The sequence below is a fragment of the Equus caballus genome, chromosome 7 (genome assembly GCF_041296265.1).
Source record: "Equus caballus isolate H_3958 breed thoroughbred chromosome 7, TB-T2T, whole genome shotgun sequence".
Classification (NCBI taxonomy): domain Eukaryota; kingdom Metazoa; phylum Chordata; class Mammalia; order Perissodactyla; family Equidae; genus Equus; species Equus caballus.
The window spans coordinates 58,954,011-58,977,484 of record NC_091690.1 but is presented as its reverse complement, the minus strand read 5'-3'; the positions used below and the strand labels follow the sequence as shown (position 1 = coordinate 58,977,484).

Genomic DNA, 23,474 nt, shown 5'->3' with positions numbered 1-23,474 from the left:
ACTTCAAAGTTTTGTATTAACTTCTGGCACTAGCCAAAATGAATAGATCCTCCATAGTCTTATCTCACCCACAGATTACAAGTGCAAACTGAGAACAGACCACCAAAAGTAACTATGTGAGGAATCTGAAAAGTTAAAAATAGAAAGTGAAATGAGGAGGAAAGGTAAGACTTGAATCGTTACCCATAATGGTGGTGAATTTTGTAGAATTATTTCTCCTTTCTCTTTCCTAGCGCTGACTGGCTGGAAGGAAGACTCAGTTCTCTGAACTGCACAGCAGGAGCACACAGCAAAAGCTCCAACAGAAACACTCACTTTCTAGCCAAAGGATCAGCAAAAGAGGTCCCTGCAAACAGAAAAATAGGGAGGAAATCCTTGTTGTTTTTTCTTTTTTTCTCTCTCACCCTACTCCCAGGTCAGCCCCAGTCACGAGCTGCAATGAGTGGAACATAAAATGGCAGAGGTGGCAGCAGGGCTGTGGGCACCTTTGTCCCAAGAGACAGCCCTATTTTCTGGTCAGAGAAGCTGGGGAAAGAGGTCCCTGTTATCCTTTCTTTTCCTCCTTTCTGTTGCTGCTTTGACTTCAGGACTTCCGCAGCCCCAGTGTGGGAAGCAGGGGTAACTCAGGAGAATCACTGGCTTTCAAGGCTTGCTTCTAAGTTCCTTAAGGAGGAACCAGAGAAATCTTTCATCTGGGCTGGATTTTCCCCACCACTGGGGCAATACCCTCCTGAACGTTCTGCCAGATACCCCCTGCACGTGAGGATTTTCCACTCTGGGTGGTGGGAACTCTTCCTAGCCCTGTGTACTGCTCCGTCTGTTCCTTTGGGGTGGTTCTGTCCTTAACCTCAGGCATTTTCCTCACAAGCATTCCCTGACCTGTGCTCAGCTGTAGATTCCAGCTGTGGGGCCCGCTGCAGATCTCTGGAGCGCTCTCTCGGCGCAGCTCTACCCTCAGCCAGTACTCAGTCCTGGGCACTCCAGCACCTTGACTTTCCCGAACTTCTGACCCGGTCTCCTCAACTCAGGGAGACCGCTGGGCTCCATCTGGGTTTCCCCTCCCTGTGCTAAGTCTGGAAATCTCCAAGGAGTAAAATAGGACTATCATGGGGGCTCCCCTCATTTGTTACCTCTCTCTCAGTTTGCTCTCCTGGGCTGCTTATTGTCAAATGTCTGAAAACTTGTTTTATGTCACATTTCCAGGTTTTCCTTGTTTAAGATAGAAGAGCACATCCCAGCGCTTCTACTCCATCCTTGCTCACGACAGACGTCTGAGTGGAATTTATTAAACTACAGATTCAATTTCTTCCATAGATACAGAGCTATTCATTTTACTTACTTTTATCTTTGTAAGCGCCAGTGGTGCGGATCTTTCGGTGAATTTGCTTATTTCATCTAGGCTGTCAAATTTATCAACAACTGATGTTTGCTAGATATTTGTTTTGCTCAATAAATTATGTAAGCTAGGTTTTGGGGGTGTGGGTGGGGCTTCTATCTGAGTTCCTGGAGGCTAGGCTGTAAGCCCTCATTGCACTGTAAGGAGTGGGCCCCACTTAAGGGTGGTGTGGGATGAGGGCCCCCTCCAGCACACCCCCGTGTCAGGAAGTACCCAGCAGAAAGAGAAGCTATTCCAGATGGTTACTAAGTGCAGATCTGACCCAGAAGAGGAGAAAGCCCATGGTCTTTGGGGCAAATGGGTCAGTTGTGGGCCAAGAAGGAAGAGGGGGTCCAGGGAGTTCATGGTCACTATGGCCCAGCGTGACCCTGCCTTGCCTGGTAACTCCTGGTTTAGAGCTTCCCCCTCAGGGGCTGAGGACACCTGGCATTGGGTCCCCCTTCCCCTGTGGGTTTACTATTTTAGAAGCTTCCAACTAGGACTGCTAGGCACTGACCAATGCCTTTGGATAAGTTTTTCTGATTCCTTTGAGACCTGCCTCTCCTCTTTCCCATTCTGGTAAGAGCAGTAACCGTCGGGCAGTTTGTTCTGTATCACCTACTTACTTTTATCATTTACTGTCTGCATTTCTAACCCTCAATTATATATTGTACAGTTTTGCAGGTTTTGAAATGTATAGAAATAGTGTACACTGTGTATTCTTCTGTGATTTCCTTTTTTACTTTTTTACTTCTCATTGTGTTTCTGAGATTTATCCAATTTGTAGCACATAGCAGTTTAGTAATTTTCTTAACACTGTATATCCTTTTTTTTTTTTTTTTTTTAAAGATTGACACCTGGGCTAACAACTGTTGCCAATCTTTTTTTTTTTTTTTCCTGCTTTATCTCCCCAAACCCCCCCGTACGCCATTGTATATCTTAGTTGCACGTCCTTCCAGTTGTGGGATGTGGGACACCGCCTCAATGTGGCCTGACCAGCGGTGCCATGTCCGCGTCCAGGATCCGAACCCTGGGCAGCCGCAGCAGAGCGCGCGAACTTAACCACTCGACCACGGAGCCGGCCCCTCTCTTTTCTTTTTATTATGCTTTTTTCTTTTTTTCCAGTTTTATTGAGGTATAATTGACAAATGACATTGGATCATATGGTAACTCACTTTGTAACATTTGGGGTAACCTCCATACTGTTTTCCATAACGGCTATACCTATTTACACTATGTGTACTAATTTACTACATTATGGTTCCTGCCAACCACACACAAGGGTTCTCTTTTCTCTACATCCTCACTAACACTTATTAGCTCTTGTCTTTTTGGTGATAGCCATTCTAATAGTTGTATGGCATTATCTCATTGTGGGTTTGATTTGCATAACACTGATGATTAGTGATATTGAGCACCTTTTCATGAAACTATGGGCCATCATACTTTACTGAATTTGTTTATTCTAACAGGTTTTTTTTGGTGGAGTCTTTAGGGTTTTCTATATATAACATCATGTTATCTGCAAATGGTGACAATTTAACTTCTTCCTTTCCAACTTGTATGCCTTTTATTTCTTTTTCTTGCCTAATTGTTCTGGCTAAGACTTCCAATACTACATTGAATAAAAGCAGGGAGAGTGGGCATCCTTGTCTTATTCCTGAACTTAAAGGAAAAGCTTTCAGCTTTTCACCATTGAGTGTGATGTTAGTTATGTGCTTCTCATATATGGCCTTTATTGTATTGAGGTAAATTCCCTCTATACCCACTTTGTTGGGTATAGAGTTTTTATCATAAATGGATGTTGAATTTTGTCAAATGCTTTTTCTGTATCTATTGAGATGACCATCTGATTTGTTATCTTTTATTATGTTAATATGGAGTATCACATTAACTGATTTGCAGATGTTGAACAGTCTGTGCATCCCTGGAATAAATCCCACCTGATTATGGTGTGTGATCCTTTTAATGGATTGTTGAATTGGTTTGTTAAACTTTGTTAAGGATGTTTGAATATATGTTCATCAGTGATATTCACCTGTAATATATTTTCTTGTGGCATCCTTGTCTGGTTTTGGTATCAGGGTAATGCTGGCCTAGTAAAATGAGTTTAGAAGAGTTCCCTCCTTTCTCTTTTTTGGAAGAGTTTGAGGAGGATGGGTATTAATTCTTCTTTAAATGTTTTGTAGAATTCACCAGTAAAGCCATCTGGCCCTGGACTTTTGTTTGCTGGAAGGTTTTGGATTATTAATTCAATCTCATTTATAATCTAGTAAGGATTAATCTAGTGTTCAGATTTTGTATTTCTTCATGATTCAGTCTTGGTAGGTTGTATGTTTCTAAGAATTTCTATTTCTTATAGGTTGTCAAATTTGTTGCCATATAATTCTTCATAGTAGTGAATTGAGCTGATTTCTTAACTCTTCTTGCCTCATTACCCTCATCTTAAAACCAGAAATTATTGTTTCTATTTCTATTCTACTTATAATTGTAGTGAGGACTAAAAGAAGTAATATATTTAAATTTCTGCCATCCACTGCCTACACCTAGGATTCTTTCTAGAAATGTTAGTCATTTCTTTTTATTTTTTTAAAGATTGGCCCTGAGCTAACATCTGTTGCCAATCTTTTTTTTCTTTCTTCTTCTCCCCAAAGCCCCCCAGTACATAGTTGTATATTCTAATTGTAGGTCCTTCTAGTTCGACTATGTGGGATACCACCTCAGCATGGCTTGATGAGTGGTGCTAGGTCTGCGCCCAGGATCTGAACTGGTGAAACCCTGGGTCACCAAAGAGGAGCATGCAAACTTAACCACTCGGTCATGGGGCTGGCCCTGCTGGTTATTTCTTATGATGTATTCTCATAAATATTTTCATGGGTTATTCTTGAATATAAAAAATTAATGTCACTTCTTCTTATAAGGGCACTGCCATGAAATAATTCACGTTCAAGAACATGTTCTAAGATACTGATTATTCTTACAATGGAAGGGAATGAGACACAAATTATTTAAACTTTACTTCAATTTAACTAGCTTTATATATCTCTCCACAATAAATGTTTGCTTGTTCTCCCTTACTGTTGTATTTCTTCGTCTTACTATTTTTATTCTAATGTAAAATAAAATTTAAAAATAGGTAAGGATTATTATTAAAAGATTATGATGTTATTAAAATATATAGTACTATAAAATTGCATGTTCTGGGGGGCTGGCCTGGTGGTGCAGCAGTTAAGTTCACATGTTCAGCTTTAGCAGCCTGGGGTTTGCTGATTCGGATCCCAGGTGCGGACATGGCACTGGTTGGTAAGCCAAGCTGTGGTAGGTGTCCCATTTATAAACTAGAGGAAGATGGGCACAGATGTTAGCTCAGGGCCAGTTTTCCTCAGCAAAAAGAAGATTGGCAGCAGATGTTAGCTCAGGGCTAATTTTCCTCAAAAAAAAATTGTATGTTCATATTGCTTCTGTCATCAAATAATCCATCATGCAACTCATCTGTCATTAGACCCCTGGATTTTAGAACCACTTCAAATGCAATTTATCTCTTGAGTACTTTTTAATTTCCATAGCAAAAAGCTTTCCTGTATAATCTGATAAATATAAATTCAAGATATCTGTGACTATAGCTATCATGATTAAAATTACTGAAACCTCCCAGATGTGCAGTCTTAGTATCTCTATCAATGTCATTCTTTTAAGATATGTATCCATCAATAGTTTGTGTCTCTGTTATAATTTGCTGATCCTACGAATTGGAAAGTCAGCCTAATTCACATCTTTATTAACTAATATTCCTCAGTATTCTAATTTGATTTTGGTTACATTGGAAGGCTTTTTAAAAGTGATATAGCAAGTTTTTACTTATTACATTGTATATCTATTAACTAACTCACACATTTATTGCATGTCAATTATATCTTTTTTTTTTTTTTTAAGATTGGCACCTGGTCTAACAATTGTTGCCAACCTGTTTTTTCTTTTAAGGATTGGCACCTGAGCTAACAACTGATGCCAATCTTTTTTTTTTTTTTTCTGCTTTATCTCCCCCAAACCGGCCCTGTACACAGTTGCATATCTTAGTTGCAGGTGCATGTCAATTATATCTTCAGCTTTGTGTTACCTACTCAGAATATATATGTACATAAAGCAGACATAACCTTTGCTTATAACAGGTGAACTAGAAGGGAGGCCAACATTAGGTTGTGAGCTTTACAAAGAAAAGTACAAGGTGTTCTGAGTCCATACAACAGGCAACCTCATTTAGTCCAGAAGCGTTAAAAATAGTTCCATGAAAAAGAGATTTTAAAACTGAGACTTGAGGCAGAAACTTGATTTAGTGGATGCAGAGCAGGGAGAAGAGAATTCCAAGTCTTTGAGAAGAAACCTGTGCTCTTACATTAAGCCATTAAGCTGAGTAAGCACACCCAGGTATTCTCTTACCTCCAGCTACCTTAGAAATCAAGTGAAAAGACAAGACACAAAATAAAGATCGCACAGTATTCTAAGAGAAATTATTTTTATTTAAAGAGAACTGAAACAAATTCATACACTTAACATTATCAGCCCCTCTAAAAATAGGCAATACATTTTATGAAGGAAGAGGAAGTTAAAATCAAATAGGCACTAAGTTAGTTCTCTTGGCTGTTACAACCTTGACCCACATGGTCAGGTTTCTGACTGGTCCCTCATTATGGGAGTCCAGAGCAAAGAAAAGGTTTGAGAGGAGAAGAGAAAGAGCATGAGAGGAAACTACAAATGAGGGAACTATTGGCCACATTAACAAAGCTCACTACACCACATTCATAATCCAGGAACACCCCGACATAGCCTAGAGGCCTTTCTACATACTGAGGTAATAGTGGAGAGGAGGTAAAAAGACTGCACCCATTGTCCTCTTTGACACAAAAAAGTAGAAAAATTCCCTCTGAGTCAACAACCATGTCATTCCTCATTGTCCAAGAATCATTACAAAATCCAATGACCCAGTTCCAACAGTTCCCCACATACACCTCCCAATAGTGTTGACCAGAAGTGAATGACTGGGTTCCCCATGCAAAAAAATATTTAGATCTTGTTGGATTATTGGCAACCTCAGGATGATCAGCACCAAAGAGAAGACATCGCAGATTTTCAAACAGGGGGATACGACCAGTGACTATTTCATTATCCAAGGAAATATACACTGCAAGAAGAAGGATACAGTCACGTTAATGAATAGTGTTACAAATCCCTGATGGACGTGGGCTTTATATAGCATCTTGGTTTCCTAGCTTCACTGGAAATGGGCCAGGACAGTGAGCGAGAGAAGAGGTAGCTGCTGTAGTCCAAGTTATACTGGTCTGTCTCCCGAACGGGCAAGTCTTTTCTTTTTAAAGATTGGCACCTGAGCTAACAACTGTTGCCAATCCTTTTTTTTTTCTGCTTTTTCTCCCCAAATCCCCCCAGTACATAGTTGTATATTTTAGTTGTGGGTCCTTCTAGTTGTGGCATGTGGGACGTCGCCTCAGCATGGCCTGATGAGCCGTGCCACGTCCGTGCCCAGGATCCGAACCAGTGAAACCCTGGGCTGCAGAAGCAGAGTGCATTAACTTAACCACTTGGCCACGGGGCCGGCCCCACAAGCAAGTCTTTAACTGGGTAAAATGGGAGAAAATCATGAATTTTCTTGAAGTTATAAACAAGAGAGATATCGTTAAACTCTGGGTATTTTCTCTGGAACATTTGAAATTGGGAAATCATTAATAACTCACAGTCAATTACAGAAGTAGCCTGCCCATCTCCTCAGAAAATGTGAAATGATGATAATAATTTATAATATAATAATAATAAATACAATATAATAAATATTATTATTATTATTCCTAAAGAGTGATCACTTTGCCTCAGACTGAGGGTTTTTAACTAAAGCATGTAAAAGTAAAATAAATTGAAAGAAAAATCGGGATCTTTTTAGAAGTGGTTTCTTTGTGAGAAGTTACTGCCAGAGTATCTTTGGAGAAGGAAAGGATAAATCTAGTGAAATAAATTGTCAGCTTACTTTGTGGATGTTGTATATGAACATTCATTTTATGTTTTTAATAAAATTGATTATACAAACCATTTTTGCATAATGTGAATAAAATATGCTCTTAGTAAAGTGCATTTATTACAAAAAGTTTTAAAAACAAAAGTTAGAACAACCCAAGCATCTCGCTACCAATGATAACCACACCTACCTAAAACTTGGAGGGCACTGAATGTACCTGCAGATTTACATGCTTCGTGTGAACAGTTCACACTAAAGCTCAACATGCTTCAGGCACCAAATATCTTGGCCTACTGTTTACTTTCAGATAGGTTTTACAATCTATCATATTTGGCTTTTCTCTAGATATCAGTTAGTTTTTTTTCATAAAGATGAATTTGGTAATAAATGATCCCAGAAAAGAAACCACAGATTGAGCACTGGTGAAAGATTACTAAGAGAGGAGAATTTGCAGCTGTACCACCAAAAAGTTGCCTGTTACCTTGGGATCGGTTGAGCCTGTCTATCAGTCCAGTGATGGGCCATGAACTGAGCTGTGAGTCCACAGGTTGGGGCATGTGCAGCTGCACTGACTCACTCCTGCAAAGAAGGACACGTAGTTATTCTTTCTTAGCTCAAACATTTCATCACAATGATTCTATCTACGTCCTAAGGAAGATACTTCATTAAAATCTGCATAAGTAGGATCAAGGGTTATGAATGTAACTCCACAAACTAGGGAATGAAGCAAATGTCGATTAATTTTATGAATTAAAATAAATCCAATCTCACCTCCTCACAGTTCAATCCTAGCATGCAATTCAAATCAATCATGATTGTATCTGGTTCCTCTTAGCCAATCACAGAGCTATGCAAAATGGCCGCAAATTGAGAACATTCAAGAAGGACATTTTGATTTCTAATCCACACTAGTCACCTCTGAAATGCTCATTGTCTATTTAACCACAGCGAGAGGTTGAGGAGTTTAGCTTGGACAGGGATGCTGCTTCCTAGGACCCAGCTTCACTTTGTGCACCAGACAAACTTTCCATTTGAAGTCAGAGACTGCCACGTGCTACATATGGAAGCCCCAAACCTTTGATGAGCCTGCCTATGCCTCCCGGCTCCCACTTGAAGCTTCTGTGAAACACTTAATCTCCCACACAATCTTGTCATGACTTTGGGCCACATCCTCAATGTCTTTTTACATTTCTAAAAATTAAAATAAGGAATGGTAGTTGTCTTCATGCAATTTTTGCACAAACCCTGCAAAGAACACCTCTGCCCAACTTCACCTTAAAGAAAACAACAAAACCGTTTCCACCTTTTGAGAAAGGAAAAATAAATATATTATGAAAGAGGTTATATTATCATAATAAATTATGCTCCCATTTCAGCAGCAGCAGTTGGATCACTATTACAAATCTCAAACCTTTAATATAGGGGCAAACTTACCTTTTCAATATGTTTTCAAAATGCTGTAAAGAGAAAAACGAAAAGATAAAGTCTTAGTATACATCACAAGATTGATAGTGGAGACTTATTTCTTATTCCCAAGGGTGAGAGAACTCAAATTTCAGGAAATCATATCATGTACATGGAAACAGAAAGGGAAAATGAATTGTGTAGACTCAAATTTCTCATTGTTGTCAGCTCCAGATACATATCCATATATCTTCAAACAAGCTTCTCTGTTGCAGTAGTTCAGTCGTTGAATGTGTATTAGCAGAATTTTAGAAGGAATTATTCTCTAGGATTTTTGTTACCTACTTTTTCACAAACCCTTGTTATTGTTGTGTATGGCAAGAATGACCCTTGGTCATTAGCGTTACCCAGATATGTAAAACCCTTATCAAAGCATCAGAAAATATCATTCCAAACAGGTGATGGAAGCCAAAGAGAACATGGACTAATATGGACTATCCAAGCAGCCCGTGACTTTCCATTCCTCAGTCCTTACCCGCAGCAGTTCCATGTCTGGTTTATGGCACATTTCCTTGAGCTCCTCATACATTCCTCTTAGGAGTTTCCCCTTTAGGTCCATACTGTCTTCACTTTCCTTGAGTTGTTGCAAAATCTCTCTGCTTTCCTTTTCTATTCTCTCCAAGTGATGTTTCTCTTCCTTGTAGAGCAATTGACACACCTTCTGATATTCAGTCCGGATCATCTTCCTCCGTAGAGTCACATAACCCTGAAGTGACAATGGATTAATTAGATCACATATTCAGGCTGATTTTATCCATGTCTTATTATCTACTGTTTGTCTTCTGACATTTAGCAATTTGGTACATTCATTGAAAACAGAAATTTAGGGAATCTTTTATTTCCCCTACTCATTTCATTGTTTATCTAATTGCACCAGAAGTCAAAATCTTGACTCTAACTACTTTCCCTCAAAAATCCACATTTTTGGGGCCGGCCTCGTGGCCGAGGGGTTAAGTTTGCAGTCTCCACTTCGGCGGCCCAGGACTTCACCCGTTTGGATCCTGGGCGCGGACATGGCACCGCTCACCAGGCCACGTTGAGGTGGCGTCCCACATGCCACAACTAGAAGGACCTGCAACTAAGATATAAATCTATGCACGGGAGAGCATTTGGGGAGATAAAGCAGAAAAAAAAAGAACATTGACAACAGCTGTTACCTCAGGTGCCAATCTTCAAAAAAAAAAAAAAAAAACCACATTTTCTTAAAAACAGGTACTTGTGATTTAATAATTGTCTTATGTAGTATATCTAAATCCATTTAGTCTCTTTTATCTTCAGATACATTACCTACAGAGTGACTCTTTGTTTTCAGGAAATTATAGGAAATATTACTTCATAGAATAAGATAAGGCATTTCTAAAACTGTTACTTCCAGGGCAGCGAACTGCATGCAAACCACAACCTTCTATGTCCAAGTACGGCTTGATGCTTCCTCTCCAAGACTATGCCCTCCACTTAGCTGACTTCTACGCTATCCTTGGAGACTCGGTCAACAGACAACTACCTCCCAGTATGAATTCCCTCCTTCTCACTCTTTTTTCATTTTCTCTTTCCCTTCATTCCTCTCAACTTTTAAATATGGTTTATTTTCTCACATTGTTTTGAAAACAAAATAAAACATCAGGAGCCAGCCCTGTGGCCGAGTGGTTCAATTTGCGCGCTCCGCTTCAGCATCCCAGGGTTTCGTCGGTTTGGATCCTGGGTGCGGACTTGGTACCACTCATCAGACCATGCTGAGGTGGTGGCGTCTCACATGCCACAACTAAAAGGACCCACAACTAAAAATATACAACCATGTACTGGGGGGCTTTGGGGAGAAAAAGGAAGAATAAAATCTTCAAAAAATAAAATAAAATGTCTCTTCCATTCCCAACATTTTAATGAAACCACACTCTTCATCTCACCAAAACCTCTTTTGCTGAATCCACATATTTTTATATGCATGTTGCTAAGAAGTTTTCATATTTCACCAGTTCTTCTTTCTATAAAACCCACATACTGTGGGCTTCAAACAAATCCCTCTCTGTTTACCTTCCATCATTTTACTTTTACCAGCTCTTCTTTCCTAGTTAACTGGACCCATTAGTACAGGGACTCCCCAAGTTATCTTTCCATGTGAAAACTTTATTCTTTTCTTTCTAAAAAATCTCATGTGGTATCCATCTATTACAACACCTAGAATATGCTGACAATTGTGAAATGTCCCTGTCCAGGCCAATCTTTCACATAAGCTCTGAACTCATTCATCCAATTGCCTACTGCATATTTCTGGTAGGATATCTCACAGAAACTTAAAGTGCAACGCTTCTCAGAGTAAGTTTATCTTAATCCAAACCACCTATACCTCCTCCATCTCCAATCTTAGTTATGCTCCAATTTCAAAGCAGAACCTATCTCATTTTTTCAATTTCACCCTTTTAACATTCTACATCAAACAAATCGCATTTTCTGACATTTCCTTCCATAAAAAATATCCCTAGAATCCTTTCACTTCCCGTTATCTGTGATCAATCCACTCCTGATCTTTCCTTGAAGGATTTCTCAACTGTCTCCTACTTGAGTTCTTGGCTCTCATTTTGAAGTCTTCCAATCAATATTCTCTCTAAACTGCAATCTGAATGAAGTTTCCAAAAAAGTATGGTGATCATATTTCTTCTTTGCTTAAACTCCTTCTGAGTCTTTCACTTGTATTCTGTTTAGTTGAACTTCTTAGCATATATTAGATGAATCTTCAGTAATATCATACCTAATTATCCGTCTCCTTGATCTATGCTCCACTTGGATCCTTCTGTTCACCACACTAGTCACATGAAACCTCAGTATTCCAAATAAAGCTTTGGTTCATCTTACATACGGTTCCAGCACTTAACGTGCTTAACTGTACTACTCATAAATACATCACATTCAACTTTTAGGTCTGACTTCAAATTTCTGTGCTTTCACTCATTCTCCTTCATATAAGGGTCTTCACAATGGAGAAAGAAAGGCAAGTGTAGTGTGGAGAAATAATGTTTAGGCTGAGATGTGTTATCTCTTCCTAAAAAGCTATTTCCCCAAATAACCACATGCCTCAATTTCTGACCTCATGCAGCTATCTGCCCAAATGTGATCTTCCATAGTACATTTATTCTGATAACTATATTTAAAATTCAATTTTTTCAAAGCTACTTTATTTATTTACCTTTCTCAAAAGCAATGATCACAATGGATCATACTATAAATTTTATATTTTGACTTGTGGTCTCCCGCCACTACCTCACAAGATCCTTGAGTGCAAGACAATCTGTTCCTTTTGTCTATTTCTACATTGGCTTAGAACAATTACTAAGACACAGTAGGCACTGGATATCTCAAAGGAAAAATATTGTAAGTTATATCTGTAAGGATATCGCCATTAAATAATCAAGAGAATTTTGTTATAGCTCCTTGTCATTCACACAGCCCCATTCTGATCCCTTCATTAGCGGGGAGAAGTGTCTTTAACATTGTTTGTTCATGTATTTCCGTCAGGAAATCTTCACCTCTATGAGAAGAACATAGATGTACTTTTATTTCACCTCTCCTACTAGTAGCGTTCAATTCATCTTTTTGAATCAACAAATGATAGACTTAAAGTCATCAGCCATGCATTTTGGTCACATTTTGAACTGACCTGTGCTCCACTTCCAGCCATATGTCAGCACTGCCTCTCTTATAACACGTGTTAACCAGGATGAGCTTTGTAGAACCCCAGCTTCCTCATGATTCCTCTAGTTTCTAGTCTCCAACTCTCACATTTACGTGCCTGATATCCCCATGAATTTCCAATTTCAAATTGTCCTTTACCATCAAAATAATCAATAAATATCTTTCTGAATATTCAAAGACTTTTTTTTACTTCTAGGAAACCCTGTGTTTATCGTATCCACTGATTATTATATCCCGTGATGATAGTGATTTTTCTATACCTTTTGGTGTGTTATAGTGTTACCCAGGAAATAAAGCCTTTTAGCTTGATATTTTTTAGTCAAAATCCTAACAAAGGGACATACTTCTCGTACACGATTAGGTGGAACTCTTTTTGCTAATGGTTAGTCACACATAGAAGTCCACAAACATTACGATTTTAGCTCAAGTTCTTATTGTATAATCACTATGCATCCCAAGCCGGTGCTGAAGGAAACAGAGTCCCTTGCTTACCTCCCATGTTCTGATTTTCCTGATTTCTCTGTTTTGATTTCTCTGATTTTCTTGTGTCTTTTCCCACACAAACCTCATTTGTTTCAGGAGCTCTTGCTGCAAAAGAACCAGAAATGTGAGCATCAGAGAAGCTGATACTAAAAATGTCAGATCCTAACAGATGTAGAGGAGCAGGCACTGTAGAAAGATACATGGTCACTAAAGAGGGCGAAGAGCCAATGCATTTTCATTGTCAAGTATGGGAGACTTTTATAACCATGGAATAAACCTATGTTGAAAAGGGTGTTCCACCATGGTGGAAACTGGCCCTCAAACTTTATCACCTAACCAACTTTTGTTAAGTGAATCCTGTCTCTGATTTTAGTTGTTGTGATGCTAGTTCTTATCTCCCACTATCCTACATTTAGCTAAGACAGTGTTTCCAAATAGAGTCCATTAGAGTAGGGTTTTGCAATCACAGTTATAGTGGCCAATAATCCGTTACTGAAATTAACAGATTTCTCTACCTTGATCTTACAGCTTCAATCACTATTGAACTACCACTTTGGTTTGAATTACCAGTTTCAATCACGATCAGCATCAGCACTACCATCAACTCAAGTTGTAAGATTTTAAATGTAAGTGCTCTAAGATTGAGGACATTTTCTTCAGAAGTTTATCCTAGTGCTTGACACATAATACTAGTCAATATCTGCTTTCTATGTCACATACATGAATAATAATCATCTTCACTTCCTTTTTCATAATCTCTCAGATAGTGGTTAGCCCAGATTCAAACTCCTCTCCCAGACATTGCTTACCCGGTATTCCTCAGCAATCCAATCAATGGAACAATGTCTATGAGCCACATGCTCCTTAGATTTACAGCAGAGCAGACAGAGAAAGTCCTTGATAACCTCACAGAAGAAGTTCTTTGTTTTCAGGTGTATCTCACACATCTGTTCTGCAGAGCTCAGGAACTGGTATGGTCTTGCCCGTCTGGCAAGGAATACCTGTGTCCTCAAAATAATATTGGTTTTAAAATTCGTTTGATGTGATATTTCCCTGCACACGGGGCAGCGAGGAGGATGTTGGGCTCCCTCCCAGCAGATACAGAGACAAGGCATACAAAAGCTGTGGCCACAGCCTATAGTGACTGGGTCTATGAAATAATTCATGCACATGGAGCAAGTAAATTGATTCTGGAAGACGTTGGAATCCATGTTTCTGAGGAGAGAAAAGAAAAGAAAGAGAAAATTATTTTGTCATGGGCCTTGAAAGAAGTGCATTTTCAAAATCATTAAAAATACTAAGGAGCATGAGAATTATCTACTTGCTGTTCGTACAAATACGCTAGTGTATTGTATATAGCAGGACAGGCTATGCGTTTCATATTACAGATAAAGGATGCTGAGGAACAGAGAGTCCTCATGAGTCAGCATATTGATATGTCAAACAAGGCCTTCCTATCAGGGTTCCAGCTCCCTAGCGCAATTCCAATTTTGTTTATCTATGTCCTCTCTTCTAAATGGACCTGGGAATCAGTAGTTCAGATCCAATCCCCAGCCACAGAATGTGGGTCATATTTCACCTAAAATAATCATCCTTATCCCTTTGCCAGTGACTGATTACATGGCCATTTGACCCTATTTGGCCAATGAGGTTTAAGGAAATCTTAGTAGGAGGATCTTTAAAAGGTTTATTTGCTCCTGAAAAGAAACATAAAGAAGAGTCAACTGTTTTATGTTCCTCTGGACAGTGTTTGAATGATGCATGAGACTGTCATTTTGTGACCGCAATGTGTACTTGCCCAGAAACCAGAGCATACACCCTGAGCATAACATAGAAGTGGAAGACATGGGTCTTTGACAATGTCATTGAGGCATAACCAACTCTGGGACTGGCAATCAATAAACGGAAGAGGAATTAAGGAAATAGAAAATTCATTTTACAACCGTCATAATTAATAATATATTCAGGCAAGAATCATGAATGGATGTGAAAAACCCTGGTAAAACAGTATCAGCCCAAAGATTACTTGTTAATAAGTTCCTCACTTTGTTACCATCAAGTAATATGTTAAATTATTCAATTAAAAAATACATACTTTCAGTCACCATAGATTGTGTGTAAATGTTTTCTACAATTATATGCTAGCTGTTATCTTCTCTGCCTATGAGAACTTGAATGAGAGGTGTTGCATATTTCCAAGGCTGAACATTTATTTTTGGTCCACAATACATGAAGTAAACAATTGCTTTATTGAACAAGTATAAAATTAGCTTTAAGATACCTCTTTAAAAAAATGCATAGCAATGAGGCTATGATGCCTGCAGATATATTTCTAAATAAAAGCTTATGAGGGGGATTTATGGACTTCTGAGTGCTGACCACAAAATCTTTAATGATATAGAAAGCCCTTCACTCAAACATGGCCAAAATGAGGGGGTAGTTTGAGGACAGGGAGAAAGTTTGGATTAGCCCTGTGTAGGATGGGTTGTAAGGTGGCCAAGAATTCATCATTGAATATAATCATTTCTAGATTGATAACATTGCTGATGGTAATACTAAAATCCTAATAGTATAAGGTAATACTTATCCTTTGCTAATTCTCAGCATTGGATTGGCTCCTCTTATCAGGATTACCTATCTTAATCTCCTCAACAATACCATTAACATTTCCTATTTTTACCAACACTTAATGATGAGGAAACTTGACATAGTTTAAGTAAAATAAGTCACCTGTCTAAAAATCACACATTGAAAACATGATTGATTCAGTACTCAAATATAGATCTTACTGATAGAAAAAAACACTAAACTTCAGTGTCCAAGATTAACGTTAAATCAAGCCACGTTTACTGATCTCTAAACTCTACTGACAGTAGTCTACTATAAGAAGTCATAGTAAAGAAGACAACATTCTGGTAATCATTCACGCAGAGTTTGACAGGTGATATAAAACAAGTTTTAAAAAAGGAAATTGTTGGGCCTGGCCCAGTGGCTAGCAGTTAAATTCGCACACTTGCTTAGCAGCCTGGGGTTGGCCAGTTTGGACCCTGGGTGTGGACTATGCACCGCTTATTAAGCCATGCTGTGGCAGGCATCCCACATATAAAATAGAGGAAGATGGGCACAGATGTTGGCTCAGGGGTAATCTTACTAAAAAAGAATAAAATAAAATAAAAAGGAAATTGTTATAATGAAGAAACGTGTAATGTGCTGTGGAAACAGAAGAAAGAACCCCCTACTGTTTTACCATCGCTTACACAACCATGCTAGACATACACTCACTCAATTCATACAATCAAATTTACTTGTTTTAATGGCCTAGAATATTTTGTTAGGAACATCCTCTCCTCATATTCTATCTTATTTTTAATACAGAAAGTTGATTCACTTGAAGCTAAATGTTATATAGTTTGTTCAGATCCTACCTATTACCTTCATTGCGAAAATTTCAAAGCAATTGAACTTATCTCCTATATCAACCCTGATACATTCAAGAAATTAATGATAAAAAGAAGAGGTTAGCAACACACTCATAAGCCAATCAGACTCATTATCTAGAATTCTCACTCTCTATGAAATGATGTATACCTCAAGACAAAATGACTATCAGCAGCAAATGACTATTGGGTTTTAAAATAAATGGATTTGGCTCATTACAGAGTTCTTATTTTCATCCTAGGTGAATTCAGAGAGGCGTCCCACATCTATAACTTCCTCATATTAAAGAGTGTCAGTTTTCTGTAGGTCTCTCCGGTTCACAAACAGTCTAAAATCTAACTCTGAAAACTGAAATCCAAGTCTGAAACTGAAAACTGAAGACACATCATTTTAAACTCTCAACCTAACATGAGTTTTTTTTGAGTAATACAGCACATTGAATAGACCAGTATTCTATGTAGACCTGTTATACAAACATGTACATATATATACATATAGATAGCATAATATGAATCGCTCAGTAGACATGGATACATGAATTACTACCTATGGCAACATAATACAATTAGCGTATATTTATTGCACCACCTAAAAAACTGCCAGCTGCCTGGTGCCAATTATCTTCTGTACCCTCAGTTATACATGAACCATCAAATTACACAAAAAATAAGAGGAAAAATAATCATATTAATCATATTAACTCATAAAATATGTAGAAAGAAGAGAGATTGCAACTATATAATGGAGTAAATTTAAATGCAACCATTTCTACTACTAAATTCTTTGGGAACTACCTAAACAAACAGATATATGGATTAAAGTTCCTATTTTTAAGGGAAAATTACTTTTATGTATATGGAGTACTCACCTTTGGGTACTGTGAATGGATTTTTCCATTCTTGTTAAATAGGTAATTCTCTTAAATTCAGTTCAAGGATTAGATGCTCACTTCCTGGTAGTGGTAAATTTCAGAAGTCTCCGCAGCCCAGCCAACTCCAAAGACCATGGTTCTGGAGAAGAGTGAACTTGGCTCTTTGCATGATGTTATATAGATTCTCTGAAAACCACACCCATTTCCTCAAAGAGATTAAGTTACCAAATCTTTGAAAAGGTGTTGGTATACATGATTAGATTTTTGTAGAGTGGGAAACACACCCTGATGCCAGTGATTGAATTAAAACTTTCTTAAATCTACTTAATCAACCTGCCACATCTAATCTCTAGTAAGAAGCCATGCCTTGAGTTAACCTATGTAATCCATAGATTTGTTCTTTCTAAAGTGTGAACCCTCGGGACCAGCCCGGTGGCACAGCAATTAAGTTTGCACGTTTCGCTTCTCCGCGGCCGGGGGTTCCCTGGTTCAGATCCCGGGTGCAGACATGGCACCACTTGGCAAGCCATGCTTTGGCAGGCATCACACATATAAAGTAGAGGAAGATGAGCATGGATATTAGCTCAGGGCCAGTCTTCCTCAGCAAAAAGAGGAGGATTGGCAGTGGTTAGCTCAGGGTTGATCTTCCTCAAAAAAAAAAAAAAAATTCACCTGGATTTCTGTTTCCATCCAAGATGGAGTAACAGGTACATCATTATCAAATTGCTCAAAATCAGTGATAAGGAGAAAAAAATTATAAAAGATCATTTGAGTGAACTTTAATTTATATATATATATATATAGTACAAATGTACATGTGAGAAGTTTATTCAAATGCTTTAGCTGACAGTTTGACTCTTCTCATCTCCAGAAGCCTCTGATGACCATGAGTCAAGGCTAGATTTTGCATCTGATGATTTCCTCTTTTTGTAAATTGTAATCAACTCAAGTAGTCCAAGGGCTACACCTACAACATCAGTAATGGCAAGATCTCACACAGAGTGAGTATATGAGGGCCATCCTGAAATGGGAACAGATGCTTGAGTCTGCCCAGTAGGGCATGTGGGATTCTACTCTATTCCCTGCCCTGGCTGCTGCTCCTGCCAGAGGGTGACTCTCCTTCTGGATATAAAAAATTCCATGCCATATATCACAGGAAGCATCATGTTCAATAGTATGGTTCTATATGACAGGTCTTTCTCTAATCCTGTCCACTAATAGAAATAGAAAGGTTAAATTCAAAAATAATGATAACCCAATTGAAGGTTAAAAGTTTTTTAAATAATAATTTAAAAACCTGAAAATACTCATTGTTGATGAGGATATGGAGAAATTTGGATTCGAATTCACTTCTGGTAGGAATGTACATTGCTACAACCACTTTGAAATGTGGTTCAGTAGTATCTTCTACAGCTGAACATATGCACATCTTATGACACAGCTGTGTAGATAGCCAAGAGAAATGTGAACATGTGTGCACAAAGAGGCATGTACACGAATGTTCACAGCAGCATCCTAAGTAATAGCCAAAAAAATGGAGCAACACAAATGTCTGTCAACTGTAGAATTAAAGTGTCATGTATTTATGTAAGAAAATACAGCAACAAATGAACAAACCATTGCTATATGCCACATCATAAATAAATCTCTCAAATACGGATTTGAGTGAAAGAAGTTACAAACTCAAAAGATTGAATAATAAAAATCAATTAATTTAATCCATCACACCAAAAAGCTAAAGAAAAATATCATGTCATCATACCAATAGTTACAAAACAAGCATTTGACAAAATCCATCATTCATTCACAATTAAGAAAAAGAAAATCTCTCAGCAAACTGGGAATAGAGAGGAGCTTCCCCTACTTGATAAAAAACATCTACAGAAATCCTATAGCTAGCAACATACTCAATAATGAAAAACTAGTTGGTTTTCTGCTAAAATCAGAGACAAGGCAATGATGTGTCCTCTCACCACTTCTTTTCAACATTTATCAAAACTCATAGTATGTACAACACAAAGATGAACTCTAAAGTAGAATTTAGTTAAGAATAATGTATTACCGTTTTAAACTAAAGTCCACTTTAGAGTTCATTTTGTACTGTAAAGATGAATTATAATGTTGCACACGTGAAACATATGTTATAAACCAATGTTAGCTCAATAAAAAAATAAGGTATCAATAATGGTTCATCAACTGTAACAAAAGTACCACAGTAATGCAGAATGTTAATAATAGGGAAGACTATGGTGGTGTGTGTGTGTGTAGCGTGGTCAGCAGGCATATGGGAACTCTGTACTTTCAACTCAGTTGTTCTGTAATCCTAAAACTGCTCAAAAAATGGCTTATTAAATGAATTAACTTAAAAGATGGCATAATTATCCCATTTATATTAAGTTCAAGAGGATGTACATAGGGAAAGAAGAGAAGATAGTGGTTACATTTGAAGAGGGGTTACTGGGAAGGGGCACAAAGGAGCCTTCCCCAAACGTAGGCAATGTTCTAGTTCATGTGATTGGCGGTGATTACACAGGTGTTTTCACTTTTACAAATTCATTGAGCTGCGTTATGATTAGTGTGGTTTTATTTATATTATAAATGTATGTGTGTGTGTATATATATATATAGTATAGTTGGTTCTGGGTAGAGCAGAAGTAGGGAAGGTGAACACCTGAAGTCTGGTCCAGAGGCCAGCAGCGTCCTGTGGGAGGGCAGGAGGACTGGGTCCGGGTACTGCATACTCCTTGGGGCGTAACATGCCTCTCAGGGTTCTCCCAGGGACTGGTTCTGGTCCATGCTGGCATTTCTCCAGAGACCAGATCACTATAAACCCAGTACATTGGGCTCCATGGGCAGGTCAGGGAGACCTTGAGAGCAAGGTCAAGACTCCTTAAATGAAACTCTTCTTGGAATTAACCCTTGCCATTCCTACGACACTTCTGGAACCGGCAGAGAATTTTGCTCAGGCACCCAGAAATTTGGGGTGCAGGGCAATCCTCCTGAATGTACCCCATCTCAGAAGAGTATATGGAAATGTTTCCTGGCTCCTTTATACTGTGCGTTAACCAGGAATCCTCACGAACCTGGGTGGCTTCTAAGGTATGAAATGATCTTCGAGGCAAGGACTAATATTCTGTCAGGAGGTGCTGGAGCTGCATGAAACAATCAGACTTTGGTGAGTTCCCAGGATGGTTGAGCAAGAAGAAACATGGACCGGGCCCGTGCTCTGTGGACAGGGCCCATAGGGGTAGGAGCGCAGTGGCTTCCCATAGTGCAGTGTCAGGTGGACCTGGCATCCTGACCTCCATGCTCAACACGCAGCCCATGCAGGAGGCTCTCGCTGCTAAGTGGTCTCTGAGCAGGTGTCTTCTCCCAGCTCCAGAGGGGCAGCTCCAGGTTTTAGCAGGAGTTCCCAGGATCCTGGTGAAGGAGAGGAAGCTAAACCTGCACCTGTGGGTGGGAAAGAGGGAAGCCAAGAAAGATGTTATGGACTGAATGGTTTTGCCCCCTCAAAATTCATTTGATGAACCCTTAACCCCCAATGAGATGGTATTAAGAGGTGGAGCCTCTGGGAGTAATTAGACTTAGATGAGGTCATGAGGGTAGAGCCCCCACGATAGGATTAGTGCCCTTTAAGAAGAGGAAGAGACACCAGAGCTTCCTCCTTGTGAGCACACAGCTGAGATGGCAGAGTCAGGCAAGCCAGGAAGAGAGCCCTCCCCAAGAACCAAATCTGCCTGTCAGGTTTGGACTTCTCAACCACCAGAACGGTGAGGAATAAATGTGTTGTTTAAGCCACTCAGCCTAGGGTATTTTGTTATAGCAGCTGAAGCTCATTAAGATAGAAGGTTTAATGGAGCAGGATCAGGGCTCAGGCCCCAGGGAGATGCAGTGAGCACTAGGGCGCTCACATCAGAGTCTGAGTCCCTTCGTTCCCTACTCTCTTTTCCCGTGCCTCTTCTTTCTTTCTCCCTCCACTTTTCCCCTTATTATTCTGTCCTCTCTCATTTTCCTTCAAAGGGCACAGGACTATTTAGAAAAAAAATAATAATTTAAATAATTTTCTAATCCTGCGTCCTCCAATACTGTAGATTCTAGCCACGAGTGATTATTGAGCACTTGAAAGGGGCTAGTCTGAATTAAGATGTGCAATCAGTATAAAATCCACATTAGATTTCTAAGATTTAGTAGAAAAAAATGAAAGTAAAAATCTCACTAATAATTTGATAATAATTACCCATGGAATTTATAATACTTTGGATATATTGGTTTAAATAATCTATAGTAAAATTAATTCCACTTGTTTATTTTAATGTTCTTATTGGGGCTACTAGAAAGTTTTATGTTACATATGTGGCTCCCATTACATTTCTTTCTCTTTTTTTTTTTTGAGGAAGATTAGCCCTGAGCTAACTGCTGTCAATCCTCCTCTTTTTGCTGAGGAAGACTGGCCCTGAGCTAACATCCATGCCCATCTTCCTCCACTTTATATATGCTACGCCTACCACAGCATGGCTTTTGCCAAGTGGTGCCATATCTGCACCCGGGATCTGAACCAGCCAACCCCGGGCTGCCGAGAACTTAACCGCTGCATCACTGGTCCTGCCCCAAGATGTTTTTTATATTTACTGACTTATGTGTCCTATGTATTATTCTTTTTCACAATAACAACTGGAATAATGTGGAAATTTTTCTATGCCATGAGATAAGAGTTAAGATTCATTTTTGTCTATATTTACAATCATATTTGACTCAGAACTGGCCTTAACCTCTTGTAACTTACAGACTATTAGATAACACTGATAGAGAATATTATCTACTTACGTGATGGGAATTTTTTAAAAAATGCATCATCAGTGATCAAAATTAGCCTCAAAGAAAGGATTATTAAACCTAAGAATGATGGATAAGAGGGGTTTAATTAGAAGAAAATAAGGAAAAAATTTTCCAGATGACACAAGTCTGTTTGGGAAGAAGATATTGTATTGGACAGTAAACTTCATTAAAACATAGATGCTTTTTTTTCCTTCAATTTGTAGTTGAAAAATTAAGAGGAGAACCACTGCGTATATTCTATTCATTACATCATAGATGAATTGTCACCGTAATTAATAAACAAATTTCAAACACATGCCTTTTACATGACCACCATATTTAACATAAAATCATGTTTTTCATTACATTTGAGAGAACCTGAAGGCAATCAGATATTACCTATTTGTTTTGTTCAAGATTGTACAAGAAGTAGGAGTTTCTCAGATTTGGGCAGTCTCCTGACATATGTGCTTATTCCTGATTTGTCCCTGGTCAAATGTGATTATAGCAAAAGGTAGACCTGAGAGTGACAGAGAAGGAGCAAGAGGGGTTGCTGTGTACAAAGAACTCTGGGCAACATTAATAAAGCTCACGCTTCTACTTTATAGTCCAGAGATGCTCCACAGCAGGAAATAGATCTTGACACCTATTGATGCAAGTGGGAGTGTGGGAAAGACATTATAACGAATATTCTCCTCCATATAACCAAGAAGAGAGTTCCTCCTCTTGACCTATCATGTCATTCTGATCAAATTCCAGGAGACTGACCTGAACTCTTGGCCCAGACCTTCCATGAATTGCCATCCAGTCCATGGCCTTAGCCTAGGAGCAAATGTTCCCGTCCAGAGGTACCGGAAGTGACGGGGATGCCACAACATGACTGGCATTTGTGACTGCAGACAGTTACCTTTCTTTGCAGTTATAAATCATCTTTTCATTAAACATCACGTTGATTCTCTACTGTAAAACAGTAAGTTGTCATTGTCATCATTTTCTTAGTATTTAGGCTGACCTTCTTTGACAGAGATACTTGACAAAATGAAGCTAGAATTTAAATTTATTAGAAATAATTTTCAAAAAAGAAACATGTTTGGAAAATGACTAAAGGTGAGGTAGAGTGATGATATTGAGGACCATATTAAATAAATTAGGATTGAGCAGTCTATAAAACATTTCATTGGATTTGCCCAAAAGACATTTAGAAACACAAATTTAGAACGTGGGGGGATATTTTCTATTTGGAGATGGAGGTTGGAGAGTTACAGCTGAAGCCTCAAGGATGATGAGATCATTGTGGGAGACGTGCAAAGCTCACCTAG

At 38.7% G+C, this 23,474-nt stretch overlaps 1 protein-coding gene across 1 annotated transcript; it reads right to left on the bottom strand.

Moving 5' to 3' along the window:
• Positions 1-5,874: 5,874 nt before the first annotated feature.
• On the bottom strand, positions 5,875-17,479 carry LOC100059915 (tripartite motif-containing protein 43-like). Its single transcript, XM_070273220.1, has 7 exons — positions 17,338-17,479; positions 13,841-14,246; positions 13,041-13,136; positions 9,337-9,567; positions 8,832-8,854; positions 7,879-7,976; positions 5,875-6,554 (listed from the first exon to the last, which is right to left on the bottom strand). The coding sequence occupies exons 1-7, from the start codon at positions 17,364-17,366 to the stop codon at positions 6,061-6,063; spliced, it is 1,377 nt and encodes a 458-aa protein (XP_070129321.1). The 5' UTR covers positions 17,367-17,479; the 3' UTR covers positions 5,875-6,060.
• Between the last annotated feature and the right edge of the window lie 5,995 nt (positions 17,480-23,474).

Excerpts from the sequence above, each read along its gene's own strand:
- LOC100059915 (XM_070273220.1), bottom strand. The coding sequence starts at position 17,366 with ATGGAAAAATCCATTCACAGTACCCAAAG. Across the intron at positions 14,247-17,337 it reads TCCATTCACAGTACCCAAAG|AAACATGGATTCCAACGTCT; the intron begins GTGAGTACTCCA and ends TTCTCTCCTCAG. Across the intron at positions 9,568-13,040 it reads GGAAAATCAGAACATGGGAG|GGTTATGTGACTCTACGGAG; the intron begins GTAAGCAAGGGA and ends TTGTCACTTCAG.